This window comes from Myiozetetes cayanensis, unplaced genomic scaffold (assembly GCF_022539395.1).
Source record: "Myiozetetes cayanensis isolate MyiCay16 unplaced genomic scaffold, myiCay2020 scf5-8, whole genome shotgun sequence".
NCBI classification, from domain to species: Eukaryota; Metazoa; Chordata; class Aves; order Passeriformes; family Tyrannidae; genus Myiozetetes; species Myiozetetes cayanensis.
In genome coordinates, this window is record NW_026087742.1 from 1,121,932 (window position 1) to 1,143,892 (window position 21,961).

Consider the following 21,961-nt stretch of genomic DNA (forward strand, 5'->3'; position numbering starts at 1 on the left):
AAATCAATCCTGCCTCTTTTCTCCCCAACAAATCAAAATTCATTCCACTCCCTATCACGAGCAGGAGGCCAAATCTGCTTTCATTTCAGCTGAATGAGAAGCTGCTCCCACTGAGGAATGTGAATGTAAATTTATGTTGGAGCCAGTGTGCCAGAACACATTTCCTCTCCCTCTCATTGACCTGATTTTACTTTTTTTACTCAGGTTTCACACTGAATTCGGAGAAAACATCACCAAGAGCTGATTGACTTCGTAACAAAAAATGTTAAAAATGCTTTTTGGGTCCAAGAATTTTGAGTCAAAATGTCCATGGAATCCCAGGATGGGCCCAAGTCCTGCACAGACCAAACTGATTGAGAACTGCAGTATTTTCCCAGTAACTAACCTCACAGGAAAGATCAATTAAAACACTGTGGAAATTTGCTGATGAACAAATTACCCCAACAGAAAAACACCACAACTATTAAAATGCTTCCAGAACCTACCTGGGCATATTCCTTCTCAATTGCAGCTCTTTTCTGACTGAAGGCTCTGAAAGAGAGGAGGGAAAAAAAAATCCATTAAAACATAAAGCAACACACCATAAATTCAATTTCCTTCAATTATTTTCTCCGAGCTACACTAGAAACCACCAAGCTTCAGGCTATGCCACGAGCAAAAGGCAAATCTAATTATATTTAAATTAGTTACACAGTAATTCTGGTGGCACAGCAATTAAAACAAAACAAATCCTCAGGAACATCTTCTAATAAGGAATTCTGGACAGGCTCTTTCTCCTCCACCTCACCATGAGGAATATCCACATTCTGATGGGTGTTCCGGGCTCAGATTTCCCAATGGGATGTAAAACAAAAAATCTAAAAAGCATCATGATTGTTTATAAACTTCTTCCCCAAAAGATCTGGCCATATTCCAGCTCCAAGGATTAAAACTTCCCAAACTGCCTTTGGAACTTAAATCTGGGAACTCTTTATTCTCCAGTAACTGCAGTTGAAAACTGGGAATCAGAGGTAAATTTTCAGGATATTTAGTTTACATCAAACCTGGATATGGAGTGTGTATTTTACCTGAGGTTTCCCCCCCCATCCAAACCAAATTCCACTTAAACTGATGGCATAACAACGTCTGGGACAAGCTGCAAGCCTGAGGTATCCCTAAAAACCTTCTCCAGTTAAAGTTTTACCCCAGGGAACTAAAACAAAAGCATTCAACTGGCCCTAGAATCAAATTTAGTCCCCAAACTGCCTGAAATCTTGGACCACAAGCTCCAGCATGGAGAGAAGGGATTGAACAACAGCACCTCCTTAAATCAGAAATATTTTACATTTTAAAGTTGTGCATTTTAAAGAAGGGGTTTACATCAAAAGTGGGCAAGACAGCACATAATTCAATTTACAGAATACCTAAGTTTGTATTGAGTCTGCCTTTTGATGAATGAACAAAATGGTTAAGTACAGGTAACACAACGCTGGTTTTATCCTTGGGACAGTTCATCCAGGAATCCTTCTCCAACAGCTATAAATATATTCCAAAACAGGACAAAAATCACAGCCTGGAGCAGCCAAACTTCCCAGGAGGGAACTCTTTTGAGCAGGGGCAAAGGAAAGGCTGACTGAAAAATGCACCAGGGAGCAAATTCCACGTGTGTATCTTGATTTAATGTGCAAAGCTGGGATGATCTTTATAGTCATTCGAGATGGAATTTCAAATCCATTCATATCATGCAACAATTGGGTTTAGAAGGTGATGAAATGTTCTCCAACTGCTACTGGTAAGTTTTTAAGGCACGAATTATTGAGTCTGCAAGAACCCTTCCAACCCAACCCATCCTGGGATTCTATGATGAAAGGTATCTGGATGGAACATGACGATCTGCCACGTGAAAGAAATCAGATTATGGAAGCTGATTTTCCCTTGACTCTGGGAGACAGTGGAGATCCAAGGGAGCAGCAGGAGGAAAACTGCACATTCCCACTTTGCCAACCCCAACTGCACTGGTGCTGAACCCCTGGCTGTCGCTGCGAATTCCCAACCACGAATTTCGGCAGCTCCCCTGTATTTCAGTCACCCAGATCAATTTAATACAACAGGTGCTCTGAAATATTCAGGGATCTCTTTATGTTTTCCCTGTAAATCAGCACAGCAATGTGGAGGAGGAGTCAGGTCAGAGGACAGTGGAGACTTCAGGGAGTTTTCCTACAGAGAAACAGGAGAAAGTGGTGCCTGGATGTCTTGGGCTGGCCATCCTCCATGAAAAATCAATATATTAACATTAAAATATGCATTAGTGACGCATAAAACAGTGTCATATTTGTTATATTTGTCCAGTTGTACAACTCTCAAGCTGAGAGTCCCACCTTGCAGAGTAAAACCAGTTAAACCCAGTGACACCCCTGGAAGTCAGCAAGGGAATTTGCCTGCTGTATGAAAATTTAACTCTGTGCAGAGCTATGCAAAAATGGAAACATATACCCCACAGTCGGGGCTCCTGAATAAAAGAAGGGGTTAAATTTGCATCAGTGAATGGATTTCCATTTAAAGCTGAGAAATTCAACAGGGCCCGAATCGCATTTGGAACAAGATCGTGATAAAGGTCCAAAAAACCAATGGATTAACTGGCAAATTGGTACCACTCACCCAGCACAAGCAGTTTGGGTTAATACATTTCTTTGGTTATGAACTTTCAGGTCAACTGTTTGGAAATTTTAAACGACGTTCGAAAATCCAACTTCCACGACTGCACCAAGCACCAGAAAAAGTACAAACTGGTGTCTGAAACGTCCAAAAAGAAGGTTGGACTAAAGAAACACACCTTTCTCTGACCTTGACCTGAGCAGTCCCCAACCTCTGTCTAACAAAAGCACGGCTAAAACAACGTGCTCAGCTTTACAAAGCCTGGATTTCCCAGCTCAGCAAAACACGGAGCAGCAGAGTTGACCCTTTCAGTGCCGGAGAGGTGATGAAAGCAGTGAAGGAAAATTAATATTCACGCACTGCACGGGGATGGTGACTCCCCAAAAGGCTTTTTAAAATCCTTTCAATAGAGGCTACTGAACCAAAACATCAGTTTCTCTTTGTTTTATAATCAAAACATCATTTCTCTTTGTTTTATAAACTGTCAGCAAGTGAAACCCACGTCAGGTGGCTTTCCAGATCCAGGGAGCAGATCCACAACGAGAAAAGGAATGGGAAAAAACAACCCAAAAAGGTGAAGGAATAAAGCATTTCCCCTTCTTTCACTATCATGAATTATTATTAAGGCAATTTCAAAATTTGGTGAAAAGTGAATTCAGTCCATCGAAAAGTAAAACAGGAAAACACGTTGCTACTGGTTTAAAAGTGACTCAAGTCCACCAACACTCAAGGAGGTGAATCAGAGAATTTTGAAATATCCAGAAATTCCTAGCTTCCCAGAAAGCAGCTCAAGGAGAATTCCTGACAATTACAACATATGCCAGTGGAAAATTATGACTTTACAACTTGTACGCACTCTGAGCACAAACACTCAGTGTGAATTCATGCCCAAACTAATACTATCCTGATTCATTAAGGTGAAAGCACACACTCACTCCAAAATTTCCCATTAAGAACATGAAAACTGCTCTCATTAAAAAAAAAAAAAAAAAATTTGAAAATAAAAAGGGAGCAACCCCACAAAGCTCCAAAGCCACTATGATGTCTCAAGGTGGAATTACACAGCTGGTTTGGTTCGTTTTTGTCCCAGGGACAAAAATCACCCCTGGAAAATCTCACTGCCACCTCTGTCCCAGTGAGGACGTGCAGGAACACAGGCTGAGCCCCCCAGAAAATCCCCATCTACCTCTGGAATAAAATCTGTGCACAGGAAGTTAAAATCCAGCCTTAAACAGCAATCCCTGCCTCCCCAAACAGGCAGATCTCAGGTGCCTTTTCCAGTGACCAGATGGAATTCCTTTATTGGAAGCAAGGGAAACAGATCCCAGTGCAAGAGGAACTGACCCTGCTGGGGAACAACACACACTTCAAATATTTCTGCCCAGCCTGGCATTGAAATTCCCAGCCTGGCCAGTTGCTCCAGGCTGGATTGTCCCTGGGCAGGACTTGGCATTTGCCTTTGTTCACCTCCCCGAGGCTGTCACCACCCAAGGTCACCCTGGACATGGTCCTGCCTCCAACACATCAACCTGCTGCCCAAATTTAATCCTCCTTAACCTGCCCAGAGCTCCACCCCACCATCCCCGTCCCTCCTGCAGTCACGGATCCAGTCCGGACCTCTGAGGGACACCCAGCTGCCAGCTGGACTTTGCACCGCTCCCCTCCACTTCCAGCGGGGAAGTCCAGGCAATTTTCCACCCCCTTATCAGTCCCCGTGTCCCTGATGTGGCCATAAAGGTGCTCCAGGACACCGTGTCGAAGGTAACACCTACAACGTGTTCTCCCTGCCCACATTCCCAGCTTTCCCAGCAGGCAGTCAGGCCCAGTTCACCCTTGGCTGCTGTAAATCACTTTCTTGCCCCTCCAGTAAACGACTTCTCAGGAAAGAAGCCTTGAAAATGGTTTCTGGGGAGGTTTTGCTCTGTAATATCCCCAGGAATTAAGGGAAAGCTGAGCAGCCTCCTTCCTGCAGAAACGGGCATGGAATTCACCGTCCTCCAGCCATCAGGAAGCTCCCTGATTTACCGTGAGCTTTCAGAGATGACTGGACCATCTCACTGCACACCTCTGGAGCGTGACCAAGCTCAAACTCCGCAGTGCACCCGCATTTCCAGGCCCATGTGATCCCAGCTCAGCGTGGGTTTGGCTGGGACGGGGTTAATGTTCTGCACGGTGGTTGGGATTTGTGCTGAGAACACAAAGCTCAGAGCAGAGATAACTCAGGGCTGTGTTTTGTTACTGCTGAGCAGGGTTTGCCCAGCTCAGAGCCTTCTCTGCTCCTCACACCACAGAACCAAAGGCTTGGGTTGGAAGGGACCTTGAAGATCATTAATCCCAGCCTCTGCCATGGGCAGGGACACCTCTCACCTGACCAGGGGGCTCCAGGCCCCGTCCAACCTGGCCTTGGACACTTCCAGGGATGGGGCAGCCACAGCTTCTCTGGGCAACCCACTCCCATCAGCGAGTAGCTTGGAAGTGCACAAGAAGTTGAGAGTGGACACAGCCAGGACAGCTGATCCCAAGTGACCCAGGGATATCCCAGACCACGTGGAATCGTGATTAGCAGTAACAGTTGGGGGAAGAAGGAAGGGGAATGTTAGGAGTAATGGCATTTGTCTTCCCGAGTCACAGAATCCCAGGGTCACTGAGGCTGGAAAAGCCCTCCCAGCCCATGGAGCCCACCTTGTCCCCCAGCCCAGAGCACTGAGAGCCACGGCCAGGCCTTCCTCGGACACCTCCAGGGGTGGGGACTCCCCAGGTAGCCCCTACCAATGTTTGACCACCCTTTCCAGCAAGAAATTCCTCCTGATGTCCAACCTGAGCCTCCCTTGGCACAGCTGGAGGCCGTTCCCTCTCCTCCTGTCCCTTGTTCCCTGGGAGCAGAGCCCGACCCCTCCCAGCTCCCCCTCCTGTCAGGGAGTTGCAGAGCCAGAAGGTCCCCCCTGAGCCTCCTTTTCTCCAGGCTGAGCTCCCCCAGCTCCCTCAGCTGCTCCTGGTGCTTCCTCCCCCAGCTCCATTCCCTTCTCTGGACATGCTCCAGCCCCTCCATGTCCTCCTCCGTCATGCCTGATGGAGCCTGGCTTTGCTGGGAATGGCTGAGCCCCTGTCTGCCCATGGGAAGTGAGGAATCAATTCTTTACTTTGCTTTACCTATTAAACTGGTTTTATCTCAATCCAGGAGTTCTCCCACTCTCCCATCCAATGCTCCTCTCCATCCCACCATGAGGGAAGTGAGGGAGTCCCAGGGCAAGGCTGAGCTGATGAACTAAAACACCCTTTGGAATTCCAGCTGCCACTACAGACTAAAAAGAGAAGTAACCCTGAAACACTTGGGAGGAGGGAGGGGGGCCAAAACATTTCCCCCCCTTGCAGGGAAACAGGATTTCTTAAGGAATGACAACGTTCTTGTTTGGTTTAATTCAGTACTTTTATCTGGATTGTCCTCCCACTTTCCCCAGTAACACGAAAAATGCACCCCAGTGGATCAGCACACAATGGAACAAATGCTTTGTTTTTCGGAACAAGTGCTTTGTTTTTCATTTAAGGACAGGTGTGTCACTAACAAAGGCACAACTGAATCCACAAACACTTGGGGCAACATAAATCATCCCTGTGGCTCCGCTCAGGGCAGGGGTTGGCAATAAATGCTGAGATAAGAGAACACAGCAGCAGCTCCAGTCCTAACGAGGGACTCCAGGAACACCACCTAAGCAGATTAATATTCCCTCCCCGTGTCCAGCAGAGACCAAGACAACACACCTGGAGCAATGATTAATCTACAGAAACTATTCACCACGACAAGGCTCTCAGACACCGCCTGTATCAGGCTCCTCTTCGTGCTTTCCCATTGACTAAACACAATCACCACAACTGAAACGTTTTCAAAGAGCTGCATAAAATTCTGAGGGTCTGAAGGGTAAATTATTTTCCAGAAAAAAACACTGATTTCCCAAGTTAGTTATTTATACAGAGCCTGCAGGAAGCAGAGCAGCAGCCAGAGTGCATCAACCCGGGGTATTCCAATTTGGAATGTGATTTACAGAATCACAGAACGGTTTCGGTGGGAAGGGATCTTAAGGATCATCCAGTTCCACCCCCCTGCCATGGGCAGGGACACCTCCCAGCAGAGCAGGTTGCTTTGGACACTTCCAGGGATGGGGCAGCCACAGCTTCTCTGGGAAATCCATTCCAGGGCCTCACCACCCTCCCAGGGGAAGAACTTCCTCCTAAAACCTAACCTAAATCTACACCTTTTCAGTTCAAATCCATTCCCCCTTGGCCCCCAGCTTCAAATTCCAAGGTTTTTGTAGGCTAGGGAGTTCACACCATTACACAAAAGACTGGCTTTCCCTTTTCCAAGCCAAACTCCTCCCAACACAGCAAATGCTGCCTGGGATACAGCAAGAGAACCATTCCCTGCCTGGAGCATCCCAAAAATCCCCCTCAGCTTGGTGATTCCACACCATTATCTGCAGAGAACTGGAAAGCTCTCCATGTTTTCCCAAGTTTCCATAAAGTTCAGACCTGGCATTAGCAGGGAAAAAGGAAAAGCATGAGAAGGAATGACCCCTCTTTCCCTCACCCCCACAGCACAGGGCTGGTCCACTTCTAAGTGACATCTGCTGCAAAACAAGACAAAAGGACAGTGGGAGTGGGTCAAGTGGCCTTAGAGAGGGAATTCTGGCCTCTTAAACAACTCCAATAATATCCATTAATGTCTGGATCATGTCTGTGCTGCCCTCATAGTGCCATCCTCTTCCCAGGACATTTCCCCGCCCCTTGAGCCTCCTGAACAGTTCTGGAGCTGCAAAGGCTGAAGAACTGGAACCTGAACATCCAACCAGCCAGCCAGCACTGGTTGGTTTTGGTGATATTTCTGCAGTTTCAGGGCTCTCCTTTTATTTATAACTTATCCAAAACTCACAAGAGACCAACCCAGCTTTTAGCACAACAAATACTCTGGTTTTCCAACCTCACCTTGTGCCAACACGTCCATTCACTGCAGTTACTGTTCAGAAATAAAGTACCTTTTAACACCTGCTGAATCTCACACTCATTTCATAAATGCACCAGGAAAGCTAAAGGAGATGACGTGGAATCCTGGTGCCTCCAATCATTTTTCTGGATAGTTGGATTCCATTTAAACAGCCCCAAATTTCAGCCAGTGTTGACTCTCTAAGGCTTGACTTGCTCTTGCAAAAAGGCAACAAAAGAAAACCATAAGGAGAAACTCACTTCCATTTCATTTAGGAGCAGAGTCTCCAGTGCCACAAAGTACTTTAAATTCCTTTACAGCCACTCCAAGCAACAACAACAACAACAAAAAAATCACCAAAGGTCACGTTCCAGCACATCACAGCATTGGTGTTTGGCTTTAAAAATAACCACCTCACCTTTGTGCAATGGTTTGACATCATCTGAACAAAATGATCTCTTTCCTAGAAAGGTGACTCTCTTATATGCACAGTTTACCTGCCAGGTTTCTATTATCCTTTATAAAACAGGCAATTCCCCAGCCTTCTTATCAAGGAGCAGAAGTTCCACGGCAGGTTTGAATGATATCAGCACTATTACTATTTATTGCCTTTGCTGCTGAAGACTTTGTCCCACCCATTAAATAAACCCTGCAATAAGTCACTGTGTTGGGCACGTGGTAGCACTGTTCAAACGCAGTTTTGCTGCCTGCATTTTGGTCTCCAGTCCAACTTGCCATCTCATATTATTTAAACAACCATCCATTCCCTTCAGCAGGGAGATGATGTGTGGAATTTCCCCCCCCCAGGTCCTGCAGAAATATGTTCATCAACATTCACATCACAGCACTGCCTTGGCTCTTCTTTCCAACTAGTAACACATCAGTTTAGGTAAAGATTTTCCCTGCAAGGACTGGAGGGGGGGAGTAAAACTGGGGAGTACTGGACTCCTTTCCCTGTCTCCTCCACAGCCTTGGAAAATGTCCTGCTGCTCCCATGCCCAAATCCCTCCATTTTTCTCCTCCTCATGTCCCTGACGAGCTGTAGATGAAACTGATATTAGGGTTGGACTCGATGATCTTGGAGGTCTTTTCCAACCCAAACAATTCCATGATTTTATCATATTGTCCTCTAGCACAAAAGCAAAGCTTCCATATTCCTCCTTCACTTCCCACCTCTTCCATACCTTGCCCAGTGTCCTTCAGCTTCTTGCTCAAAACTCCTGAGCTCCCCACACAACGGGATGCTTTGCTCCTTAGCTTTCTTGGGAGTCTTCCTTAGGAAAACTCAGCTAAAACCACCAACCCAAGCACATTCCAAGCACATTCCCCCTTCCTGGCTGCTTCCCAGGAGGTTCTGCCCACCAGTTGCACGAACAAGCTCAGTTCTGCTCTCCTGACACTGATCCTCCAGGTCCTGGAGTCAATCTGTGGTCAGAGCAGCCCAAGCACCACTAGCCCAGGCAGGATCCCTAAAAGCCAGTTGCCAGCCTTCCTGCCACGGCAAGCACGGACAACGTGGAGTTCTGACACCACAAACATCTCAGCACAGCACAGATGTGGCCTCAGGGCCAAGACTTTGAACAAGAACACACTGACACGAGGTTGCAAGATCCCAAAGCCCAGCAGGACAAACTCCACACTGGATGAAATGTTGTCCACGGGGAAGCTCCTCGATGCAGCAGGAGAAGCCGGGGTGTTTCCTGCCTGAGGATCAGCCTGAGGTTGGGCTGATCTCAGCAAGGACATCTCTACAATTCCTGAAGCGCAAATATCTGGAACATCAAGGAACCCTTTGCTGGTTGAGTCAAGGAATTCAGCTCTCCTTCCTGCAGGGCATGAGCAGGTCACCCCTCACTTTCCCTCCTCACCTCAGTGTACTTCTCTGGGAAATACAAAAGAAATAAAAGTGGACTGGTTTTTTTTTTTTAACCTTGACTTTCAAATACGTGCTCTGCACTGTCTCCCCTTTGGTCTTTACTCTTAAAATACTCAGCTCTTCCTCATGAATTCCTGCAGAAAGGGAGGAACGGGCAGATCAAACATCCTGCAGCACACCGGAGCTCTCCTCTCCGCTATAAATTCCTCACCACGACACATCTCTCTGTCTCCAAACAGTTTTCCCCGAGCAAACACGAGCTCCACCATCCAACCCCATCCCTTTTATAGCCAGGTACACACTAATCCCGTGTTGATCCAGCTACTGCAGGACACTTTACCACCCTGAGGAGCCCTGATACCTCCTTTTGGTCCACACAGGATTCACAGGAACTCACCAACCCCGTCCCGTTCGGTATCTTTGTGCTGCAATTAAAAGCTTGTTCCTCCCTCAACCAAAACTCCTCATCTCCCAGAGCTCTGCTACAGTTTGTCCCTTCAATGTTTGCTCTTGCAATCTCCACTTACGCTCCACCAAGACAAACTGCGCTGGAGGAAAATTCCCCCGAATGTAAATAGAAGTGTTGAAGCTGAAAATGCTTCAAGCCACGTGCAGAATTTAATGATTTAAGGCAGGACGTGGCAAATTACACGGCAAATACGGTCCTTACCAAGGAATCAGAGTTGTGCTTGCTATGCCTGGGTCAAAAACAATCTCCTGCCTTTCGTGGTGGATTCACTACAAGTGTTGTTACTCCAGTTTTCACACACGATTTTCAGTCCCTAAAATCAGCCTCCTGCCATCCTTCCAAGCAATTTTAGGCACTACTGTTCTAACCCTACTCAAAGCAGTAAAATCCGACGATTTCCAAAGCCCACAGCCAGCAGAGGAACGAGATCCTGCTTTGAAACACGAAACCCGCTCTAACCTTGAATTTCGTGACTTCAGAAGTTCTCACACGCACAGAAAACAGCTTCAGCTTGGAAAAGCCCTTGAGGATCACCACGCCCCTGGCTCTTCGAAAATTTAAATTTTGCCAATGTCCCTTCCTCACAAAGCCCATTTTCCACCTCGGTTTGCTCGCAGCACTTTAACTGATACACTTAAAACGTGCAGCTTCCCCACACAACGCGTTAGGAAGCCTCTTAGCAGGACATTAAGAGGTCAATCACGACAAGGGAAAGGCCAAGGGTGGAATTTTAGGTGCTCGTTGCAAGGTACACCTCGGGGACACTCCCAACGCAGGCTTTTTAAAGCGTGCTCAGCAAAGTTTATTTGATTTAACCGAAAATACCAACGCATATGCAAAATGCTGCAGGGCGACAGGACAAACCCACAAACAAGCTGGGCTTAGAACAGCAGATAGTTGGGATTTTTATCACCACAAGCTCCCAATTCACGAGAAGCTCCTCCTTCGTAAACTACCAAATATGACAAAGCAGTTTCCCCCCCCTCCCCCCGCCCCGAGTTTGCTTTTGAGCTCAGATTTTATTCATCATTTTTAACATCCTAATCCAATTTATCGACGATAAATTTCGTGGCAAACCACGAGCTATCTCTGCCTGAGAAGTGACCCCGGGGCAGCGCAGCGAGAAAAAAAAAATTCCAGACAACATTCAGCAGCGAGCAGTGTAGTCCCCATAAATCACATTACTGTACAGTTTGGGATTAGGATGAGTTGCCACTGGCAACAGAGCCAAAAAAAAAAGAAAAGAAAATCAATTCTGTCACTATATATAGAGAATTCTTGTAACCTCAAACGCAGCCAGTGCTTTCAGCGATTTGTCTCAGAGAAGTATTAGCAGGCCAGCGTGTGAGCAGAGGAACATGACATCCACACACAAAACAAGGCTAAAACAATGGAGTTTTTCCTTTGGTGGAATTAAAAAAAAAAAGAAAACAAAGAAGGGAGAGCCAGGAAGCTGCTGGGGAGTGTGAACGTTCATTCCCCCTCTTCCAAATAAAAGCGTGGCCTCTCGATGGAATTAAGGCCAAATACGAAGACTGGGCTCAGAGCTGAAATGGGTTTCAAACGATCACTAACGAGGGTTTGTTTTAAAGGGGAAACTAAGCAAACATTAGGGAGAGAGACAGTTTTGACCAAGACAAAGGTGCTTTTTCTACAGCTCACCCACCCCTGATTCATCACATCCAAGGCATTTTTCCCTTTCAGAAATAAAACTCGGATCTTGTCATTCCAATGGGTCTTCCAGGAGCTTTCAGAACACAGGGATATGAGGAGCTGCTTTGATCCCCGTTTGCTGAACAGCAAGAAGCCAAGGCACATTTCATCGTTCACTCCTCACTTCAGACCCAGGAGCTGCCAAATGTTTTGTAGCAGCAACAGCCACCTCGGAGCTCTTCCTTTACTCGGCTGTCACATTTTAGGAATCTTGACAGTGCCACCCCAGGTGCATTACACAATGACTCTTCGCCTTTCTACTTTTAATACAGGCACTTCATTTTAAAATGATGCCCTTCACAAGGTTTCATTGTCAAATTCTGGATTTTAACGCACCAGACAGGTAATGATAATTACTCTAATGGGGTTTTTTTTTCCCTCAAAGCACAACCCTATGAGAATACAGTACATGCACTGTTATTTTTTGAGTTAGTAAAATATAACAGCTCACTAAAAACTATGTGGCTCAATTTCTAAAATCTATGGGTAGATACATCAGAATCACAGGATCTCTGGGGTTGGAAGAGACCTCTGAGAACAGAGTCCAACCTGTGACCCAACACCACCTTGGCAACCAACCACAAAAGCCCAACACAGGATGATCTTCCCTGAGGGGAAAAAACACAGCTCAGGTCCTTAACTGGGAATTAAGAATCAGTTTGGAAACAAAACTGAATTGGAAATTCTGTAGTGAAAACAGAACTTTTGGGGAGCAAGAGGATGATGTCGTTAGAGTGGTTTTCCTGAATGAAAAGCTCCAGGAAAACCAGAACAGGGCTGTTAATGCAGGTAATCATGGAATCACAGAAGGGTTTGGAATGGAAGGGACCTTAAAGATCATTAATTCCACCCCCTGCCATGGGCAGGGACATCTTCCACTAGCCCAGATTGCTCCAACCTGCCCTTGGACACTTCCAGGGATCCAGGGGCAGCCACAGCTTCTCTGGGCAACCTGTGCCAGGGCCTCCCCACCCTCCCAGGGAAGAATTCCTTCCTAATATCCCATCTAACCCTGCCCTCCAACAGTGGGAAGCCATTCCCTGTGTCCTGTCCCTCCAGGTCCTTGTAAATAGTATCTCTCCATCTTTCTCGTAGCTCCTTCAGGTCCTGCAAGGCCACAATCAGGTCACCCTGGAGCCTCCTCTTCTCCAGGCTGAACAATCCCAGTTCTCCCAGCCTCTCCTCTGCCAGTCCAGCAGCACAGCTGGGTGCAGGGAAGGCCAAAGGCATTCCAAACATCCAGGGAGCTGTGTCAACAAAAGAGGGCCCAGCCCTCCTCCAGCAGAGTAAGAACTAACCTGCTAAATTTAGAAAGGAAAAAAACATAAAATCCAAATTACAAGATATAATTCCAGCAGAGAGACCCCCTTTGCTCCCCGGAGAGTTTGGATGTGTGTGGACTCACTGGAAGAAAGGATTTGGTCTTGGATATTAAGTGGACAGCAGCACTCCACAAGAAGGACTTGGCATTCCAGCAAGCAGAGAACATCAAAGCACCCCCTGCTAAGGAAAACCGAGCCTTTTTTGTGGAAGATCAAAGCTCAACACACTCCAAAATCTCATCCTGGGGTGTCGAAAACACCCCCTCCAAACTCCAGAACAAAGCCCACGGTCACATTCCTCTGGCAGCAAACCTTGGCCGCAGGACACACGAGGCCACGGTCACCAGGGCCAAGTCTCCCCAGGAAATCAGGAATAACAACATCCCCACGCTGGATTCCAAGGAAAAGCAGCATACCTTCGCTCCTACTGCTCCTTGTGAAGATGAAAAGGAAGGCAGCAACCTCTTACAGGCAAAAATTGAAGGACATTTTTATCAGGCTTCAGCAAGACACTAAAGGATGCTCAACCTCTTTATGCAGAAATCCTACGACTTTTTAGTAGTATTTCTTCAGTACCTAATGCCCAAAATGCCACAAACCCAACAGATAAAAGAGAGGGTTCAATTCAATTCTTCCTTAGGGATCAACTCCAGCTACTTTTCCCCAGCTGTTGAAACACCAACCAATTTTTGCATACTGGAATCAAAATTCTGCAGATTTCCAAGCAAAGACTGGTGTGATCACAAAGATTCTATGATATTATTCACCTCCTCAGCAGGAAAGCTTCAAATGCTTAGAAAAAACCCAGAGTATAGGGCCTGCTTTGTTTCCCACACAATAGCAATTAACCACGATCTGCTTGCACATCAATTAATACAAATACACATGAACAATTTTTCAAAGTCTGGAGGGGGAGGGGTATTTTAGGCTCTTTAAATATAATGCACATTGTTCAAGCTCTGCATACATTTAGCAACATCAGAAGTTTTTAGGCAGATGCTGCAAACCTGTGGATCAGGCACTGCATCTCATCAAGGGCTTCCACACCTTTCACACGGGGGGGAAAAAAAACCATCAGATTCCCAAATCTGCCTCTATTTACAGTGATTGGAAAGGCTCAGCAGTTCCCACACCATCACACCCTTGAGGTTTTCATTTCTGGTTCAAACACACAGCGTTTGCCTTCACTGGGGGCTCCCAAAGAGCTGGAGAGGGACTTTTGGACAAGGGATGGAGAGACAGCACGAGGGGAATGGCTTCATACTGGAAAAGGGGAGATTTAGATGGGATTTGGGGAAGAAATTCCTCCCTGTGAGGGTGGTAAGGCCCTGGAATGGATTTCCCAGAGGATTCCCCATCCCTGGAAGTGTTCCAGGTGAGGTTGGAGCAACCTGGGCTAGTGGAAGGTGTCCCTGCCTGTGGCAGGGGGTTGCAACGAGATATTCCTTCAGATCCCTTCCAACCCAAAAATATTCCAGGATTCTACAATTCACCCTTCCATTCAAACACCTTTAAAATCACTTTTGATCTGAGAACACCTTAGAATATCATCCCCTCAAGAAAAATCGTGGCTCGTTTGGTTTTGGGGTTTTTTTTTGCCTCCTCCCTTCCCTCCCCCCTTTCAAAAATGCACAGAGCCAGCCAAAAAAAAAAAATCCCTTATTTCTGCTCAGGATTGGGTGTATTTAAACATGCCAACATTTCCTCCACTAGCACTGGCTGGCAGCTGGCAGAGAAGCAAAAATAACTCCCCTCAGTGGCTTTACCGCCATAAATCTTCGAAAGTCTTCTGCATGGCTGAGCTCCCCCTCCTAAAATGAGACACCAACGCGTTTTGTCTGTCTCATTAAAGGGATGTTTGCTGGAAGAAAGCGCAGGAGGAGAGAGAAGTGTGTGAACAACCTTCCCAGAGCCGCTGGGGATTGGACCTCGCCGTGTTCTCACAGAAAGGGACACTTAAAAATAACTCCAAAGGCTCCCTCCCAAGGAACGGCTCCGAACGTTATGAATGGTTTTTTTAGAGGCTGAGGATAAAATCTACACCCAGGGAAAAAAAAAAAAAAAAAAGAAAAAAAGGTTGGATTTCAACGTGGTTTTTTTTTTTAGTTCCTTTCAATCTCTCTCTCCTCCAGTTTTATTTGGAAATATTGCATTCGTTTCACAGATAAACACCACCCACCACTTACAGCCATTAAGTCAAAACTTTCACTCCCTATCTTCAGATTTCATTTGGAAATACTGTGTTTGTTTCGCAAATAAACACAACTGACACTTAGAACCATTTAATTCAACACTTTCACTCTCCTTCCTCAAGTTTCAATTGGAAATACTGTGTTTATTTCAGAAACAAACACAACCCCACCACTCACAGCCATGAATTCAACACTTTCACTCCTCGAGTTTCAACTGGAAATATTGCCTTTATTTCACAAATAAAAACAACCAAACACTCACAACCACCAATTCAACACCAACACGTCCCCCCACCCCCCCAAATTTAACATATTCCTACTGTGCATTAGGGAAAAATGGTGTTAAACTTTTAAAAGCTGCTCTAAAAAACCAATCAGAAAAGCACTACGGTGAGCTGTTATAAACCAGTTTCATTGACAGCAAATATCTGACTGGAGTAACTTCAGTCTGAGGACTCAAACCCCAACAGGACACTGTTGAAATGTGTCTATAACATAAATTCTGTGTATTCCTTTAGAGAACCTTCAGGATCCATCCTCAGGGCATGTTCAACCAGCCTTTAGGAGCCCCCAAATCCCCACAAATTCCAAATACAACTTAGAGCAAAATAATCAAACCCACTTCAGACGCAGCTATTGTCACACTCTCCAAGCCCCACAAACAGAGGCATCTTATTTATTATTATTATTATGTCTTAAGAAACACCAGCCTGGGATATTTTCCCTGTGTTAAGAGACCACAGACAAGGGTTTATTTTCCACTCAACTCCAGTTCTGGGGCACAAACACCGGCACTGCCAAAAATCAGTGTCCCCAGTGTCCCAGCAGGGCTTTTGAGCCCGACAAAACCTGGTTTTGTTCTGAGGCAGCCAAAAACACTTTGGAGAAGCAGGTGTGGTGATGTAATCCTGTCTCCTGCTCCTCACCACACCCTCCTCCCCGGGGCCAGAGGGGAGAATCTGTGCCCTCAGGACGGATCATGGAACGATCCAGGTGCCAGACTGACACCTCACCAGCTTCCCCGGCACATCCCCACCTCCAAAACCACTTCCAGAGGGAAGACAAGGCTGGCACGGAGGGGAGGGGAAAGGAAAAACAACGTGTTCAGTGTTGGAATGAAGAGGGAGTGTCTCAATGTCCCAGGTCACAGCAGGTCTTGGGCACAAAAAGTCTGCTAAAAAAGGCTGGAAAGATGCTAAAAAGAAGCGCTGTTGGCAAAGGCAGCAAAACCTGCCAAATCAACCTCCTGCCACCCAAAAAAAGCGGAGCAGAAGGTTGAGGGTGGGTATCAGGAAAAGGTTCTCCCCTAGAGCACTGGAACAGCCTCCCAAGCCTGAGGGACCAAGCCTGAGGGAGTTCAAGAGGTGTCTGGACAACACTCTCAGGGACACGGGGGGGGGGATTTTGGGGTGTCCTGAGCAGGAGCAGGGGTTGGACTTGATGACCCTGATGGGTCCCTCCCAGCTCAGCATTTTCTGTGATAACGCTGCAGGAAATCTGGCCAGGATGGACTAATTGAGTGTGGAATGATAAGAATGCTCTTCCTCTTTCCAGTATTTATCCTGACTGTTTGTGGTAAGTCCCAAATTCTTCAATCCTCTTCAAACGGAGTTTTCCAAGTAAGAAATGAATTAAAACCACTTCTGGCCTCACAGGAAAAACCTTTATCCCAAAAAAGGGATGGGATGAAGAAGAGAGAAGATCCAAGGTGCAGCTTGGGGTCGAACAAGTGGAGCAAAGGAAGAGCTGTCTGTGCCTTTAAAATTATCCTGGGTCATATATCCTTACATATATATCTTTATATTTATATATATCTCTAACTATAGAGATATATGTGGACTGGCAGCTACAGTTTGCAACTGTCACCATAAAAACCTGTCCCAAAAGCAACTTTCCAGCACTTCATGGCTGGTTTTTTAGAGCTCTGCCAAGCAACACTGTGGTGAAAAATGACAGTGAGCTCCAGGAAAAGCCATGCTGGGCTAAAAATTCAGGGGGAAAAAAGAGAAATAAAATCCAGCCCACATGACTTTCTGCAAGCTCAAGAATTCATTCTTAAAAAGGGGGCATTGAGTCCAAACTGAAAATGCAACTTTCTGTACTGAGAACCCGAATTCTCTTGTTACTGTCTTGGAAGGCTAAAAATACAAGTCCTTAAAAAAGAAAATCAGACTTCCAGAACTGTTGGAATTGCTTTAATAACCAAAAGCTCATTCAAATGCAAATCTCAGAGCTAAACTGGGGAGAAAAAAATTAATTTTCCTTCTGATGGGAGAAGTGGGTTGTTGGGGTTTCTTAAAAAAAAAGGCAACAAAACCCAACAAAACCACCACCCCCCCCCCGAAAAAAAAAAAATCTTCTTTTAATGATTAAACTTTCATCAGTTAAAAACTACTTGGAAATACTGGAACAAGAGGTCCATTAATTTTTGTATGGCAGGGATAAAAACCTCCCCAGTGCCAGGATAGGCCTGAATCATTACACTGTGACCGTGTTTATACTAAAACTCTTTTTTTTCCCCCCTCAAAACTTGAACTTCCACACCCAGTAGGCAACGGGGTGGTGTTTTTTTGGTTTTTTTTAAAGTACATTCCAAGCTTCCCTCAAATAAGTTCCAGTCAAAACATCCCTAGATTTTAATTCCATCAAGAATGTGAGCATCTCATTAAAGGGCTGCCTAATTATAGGGAACGTGCCCAGGCCACAGATTCTGGGGGATCTTTACATGGGATATTATTCAGAAGGAACAGCACCAATTTTCGTGAAAATTTCGGAAATTTTTGCCTATTTAGTATTACATCAAAGAACTGTGTCCTCAATTAACGAACAGATCCCCAGAAAAAAAAGCAAAATGCAAAAACTCACAATACTCAGAAAGCTCATGCCAAGAGGAAAGAAATGTTACCAACTCCTAAGAAAATTGAAAGATTTAAAGAAATAAATACACTAATCAAACAAAGGAAAAGCTCCTCCAGTGCGAGCCAAACCCGGACTAAAATAACATATTTTTCAGGAGTTTTTCTGATTCTTCTGCTGTTTCCCACTTGCAGATTTCAGAACCTGCAAGCCCAGAAAATCACTCAGCTCTTACTTAGATAAAGCCCCAAACAGCAGAGGCAGGAATTACCTCCTCTGAATGCAGGGAATGACCTTGAAGGAGAAAGGAAGGACACGTTTCAGAGGAGAATAAAGGGGAAAAAAGAGATGGAGCTTCCAGAGGGATTTTCAAAAAGGGCCTTATCAGACCCCCGGAACCAGAGGCAAACAGGCTTTGAGACGGGGTGCAGGAATACCCAAATAAATTGAAGAGACTGGGAAGGACAGGAAGAAAGGGCAGGAAAAGGAAAGCCTTCTCCTGATTTTTCAGAATCCCTTATGGCATCCTAATAAATACAACTCCAAACGCCTACAAATCCATGTTATTTTTGTTTTTTTTTCTCCAGCCACTCATTTTCTGTGCAGTGGTGAAGCTCTTCCCCATCACAGGAACTGGTCAGTGATCTGCTGGATTAAATCTGCTGCATTTGAAGGGGAATAGAAGTTCCTGCTCCAGCCAGAACTCCAATAAACCTTATCAGGAACCTGCCAACACAACGGCACCGTCGAATTCCAGCCCCAGAGCACAAAGTATATCCAAGAGCAAAAAGCCTCCCTGGAACTCTGCTAAGTGGAGAGCACAGCCCAGAACACAAAATGACATGTTCAAACGAGCAGCAACTGCCTGCTCACGGATCCAGGTTCATTCACACTTTTACTTTCTTTTTTTAAAACCCCCCTGGGCTGCTCGTTCGGGCTTGTTGTGGCAGCACGAGACACACAGGGAGTGCTTTGGCCTCATCCTGGCCAGAAACCCACCAATCCTGCCCTGGAATTACTGATTCCATCACAAATATATTCCTGTCACACCTCAGCAGAGCAGAAGCGACAGAATCCAAGACTTTGGAAGGGCTTGGAGAGTTCAGGAAGAGCCACGGGGTCTCCCCACTCGGCAAATAACACACCTTCAGCTGAACATCACATCTCAGGAATAAAGGGCTAATTAAAATTCACAGGGGCAGAACTGGGGAAAGAAAGGGGAGAGATGAAGCACCTGGGAGGAAAAATTAACCCTAGTTTCTCAAGAAGTTGATAAATTCAAAAGAAGCAGCTCAGAGGGCAGAGCTGTGGGTGGAAGGTAGAAAATATCCCCCCCTCTCAAAGAAGAGGAGAGAGGTGAATTAAACAGGGAGTGAGAGCAGCTTTACCAAGAATAAGCAGGATGAATTTACAGGACACAATACACAATCCAGTGAACAAGGAGAAGATAGGTTAAATGAGAAAAAGGAAGAAGAAACCACAAGGACAGAAGAGGAAAAGGAAGTATCTGCACATAGATTTGCATCTGTATCAGGAGCACAGGTAGACTGTGAGCCTGGGATTTTGGCAATTCCTTTTACACTAGGAATGGGAGTTGAAAGCAAAAAGAACTCCTAAAACTAAATCCAGGACCCAACAAGTGAAAGGGCCGTGTTGTTATTCCATCTGAGCCAGAAATCAGGCAATTTCTTTACACCTTATTTCAAACGCCTTGAAGGCTGAAGCAACACAGGATCAACACATCCAGGCAGCCAAAATGAGCACAGACTTAAATCAGCTGCAGTTTCCAGAGATGGAAATGCCAAAGCAGCAGCTGTGCCTTCCACAGGGGCTTCAGGCTGGGCCTGTGACAGTGACTTTAAACCCAGGTGAAGATGGGATGCTGCTGCCCAGCCTTGCTTCCCTCTCCTTCCTCCACACCCCTCCTCCCTCTCATTCCAGCAGTGGCACTGGATTTGCCAAAAAAACTTGGGAGAAAAGGTAGGGAAGGTTTTGATTTCTGCTGCAGCAGAATTAGCTGAGCTTTAGTCCAGACTAAAGTCCAGGCTTTAGAACAGATTAGAGCCAGCCATGTAAACACGATTTCATTCTCTCTGACAAAACACAAATGGCCTATCAAGTGGTTTGGAAAAGCAGGGCCTAAAATTCAAGGTAAAACAATCATCAGTTCACAAGTTTATAAAGTCTGTAGCATGTAAATACCTCAGAGAAACACCAAGTTGAATTAAAATGGGGATTATACAGAGTTTCTTTACAATTCTGTGTCTCAGCAACCTAAGGGCCACTGCAGACTCTGGCTGTGACTTATTTACTGCCCTCAGCCAAATTAGGCAACCCTGAAAGCAAATTAAAACACCTGAAAATTGCCAACACCTCTGATAAATTCAGCCTTTCATAACCCAGCTGGCCCCTGGAATTCCAAACTAATTAATTCCCTGCCTAAAAGCAGCCAGTGGGGACAGAGGGAAGAAGCACCAGAAAGAAATCTGAAAGCTTTTCTGGTTCACAGCAACAAAGTATGTATTTTTTTTGGGAAAAATCTCTCTCTCTCCATCCCCATGGCAGAATAATAACCTTTTTTAAAGTGACACCAGCACAGATCTACCACCTGAAGGGTTATGACAGCCTTAGTCAGCCACAGCAGATAAACATGTCATGCCTAAAAACCAGCCTATGATCCTAAAAGCATCCTGAATCACTCCTTCCCCCGACTCACCCCCTCACTGAGCCCAGAGAAACGGAACCCAAAGAGCCAAACCGAGATGACAAACACACAAATGTGCTTTTAAACCTATTTGCTAAACATCTCAAACGCTGTTTTTATGAGGGGCTTGTCAAGCCCTGAGATTTCAGCTGGAGTTGCTGCTGAGCTTCCCTGGGGAAACACGGGAGTTTGGAAGGCTGAAATGGTGATATTTTAGGAGACACTAGAATTTCACAGTGTGTCAGAACTCACCTAATTCCCAGCCTCGTTTTCCCCTCGCTACCAGCACACAGTTTGATCAGTTCTAGGTTTTGCTTCCCACAAGCAGAACGTGTTCCCCTCTTTTTCCTGCCCTCCAGGACCTGAATCCAGCATTAAACACTGTCTTAGCAGATATATTTTAGATTTAAATATCTTTTCAATGTGCTAAACTGGTGGGTTTGTCTATGTAGAGCCCTCACAGAGATCAGGGATCTGCAGATGGGCTGGAGAAAAGGTATTTTCCACACAGACACCTCAACCCTGACCAAGAATCCAGACTGGAATAAATAGTTTGCTCTTCATCCTCTCCAGAACGCTACAAATTTAAACCTCCCAACTCCCAACCATTTAAAAGCAGCGCTCAGTTTTGCATAAAGATATCAAAGCCATTGGAATGGCTGCCAAAAATCATCTCCTAATACAGCAGACAATGGGTTTATTCTGCTGGAACTCTGCAACGGGACTCTCTGATCTTTTCCTTTTTGCTGCTGCTTTTTTAGCTGCATTAAAAACTGAATCAAAGGGATGGGGGGAAGAAAAAAAATGCAATTCAGAGCTTTACATCTTAAATAAATCCTATGGCTTCCAAGCATTGGATGGAGCAGTTCTGTGCCAACAAATACAGTAATTCTTTGTAACAAAGTCATATTTTAACCCAAGCCCTGGTTCAGCCTTTCCTGTTGCCACTTCAGCCCCTGGAATTCGGAGGACAACGCTGTGCCCAAAAAGCTTCCAAAGTGCTACAAAATGCCCCAAATTTTCCCCAAGTCTTGACCAACAAACAGCATTCAGCTAAAATTCCTTATTATTGGAGAGCAGCAGGGGGCTTTCTAGAAAAATAATCCTTCTTTGCAGAGACAGAGGAGATCCTGCATGTGGTTCCAGCTTTCTGGAATGCTCTGGGTTCACAATGGCTGCATCTCCTGAATACAGCCCTAAATTCAAGTGCCATTATTAAA

The 21,961-nt window shown here is 45.6% G+C and overlaps 1 protein-coding gene across 2 annotated transcripts in view; it reads right to left on the reverse strand.

Annotated features, from left to right (window-relative positions):
- Positions 1-21,961, reverse strand: part of FCHSD2 (FCH and double SH3 domains 2) — a 111,862-nt gene that overhangs the window by 85,963 nt on the left and 3,938 nt on the right. For both annotated transcript variants that reach the window (XM_050333464.1, XM_050333463.1), the window contains exon 3: positions 486-531. In XM_050333464.1, coding sequence (XP_050189421.1) covers positions 486-531 — 46 coding nt within the window. The remainder of the gene's footprint in view (positions 1-485; positions 532-21,961) is intronic.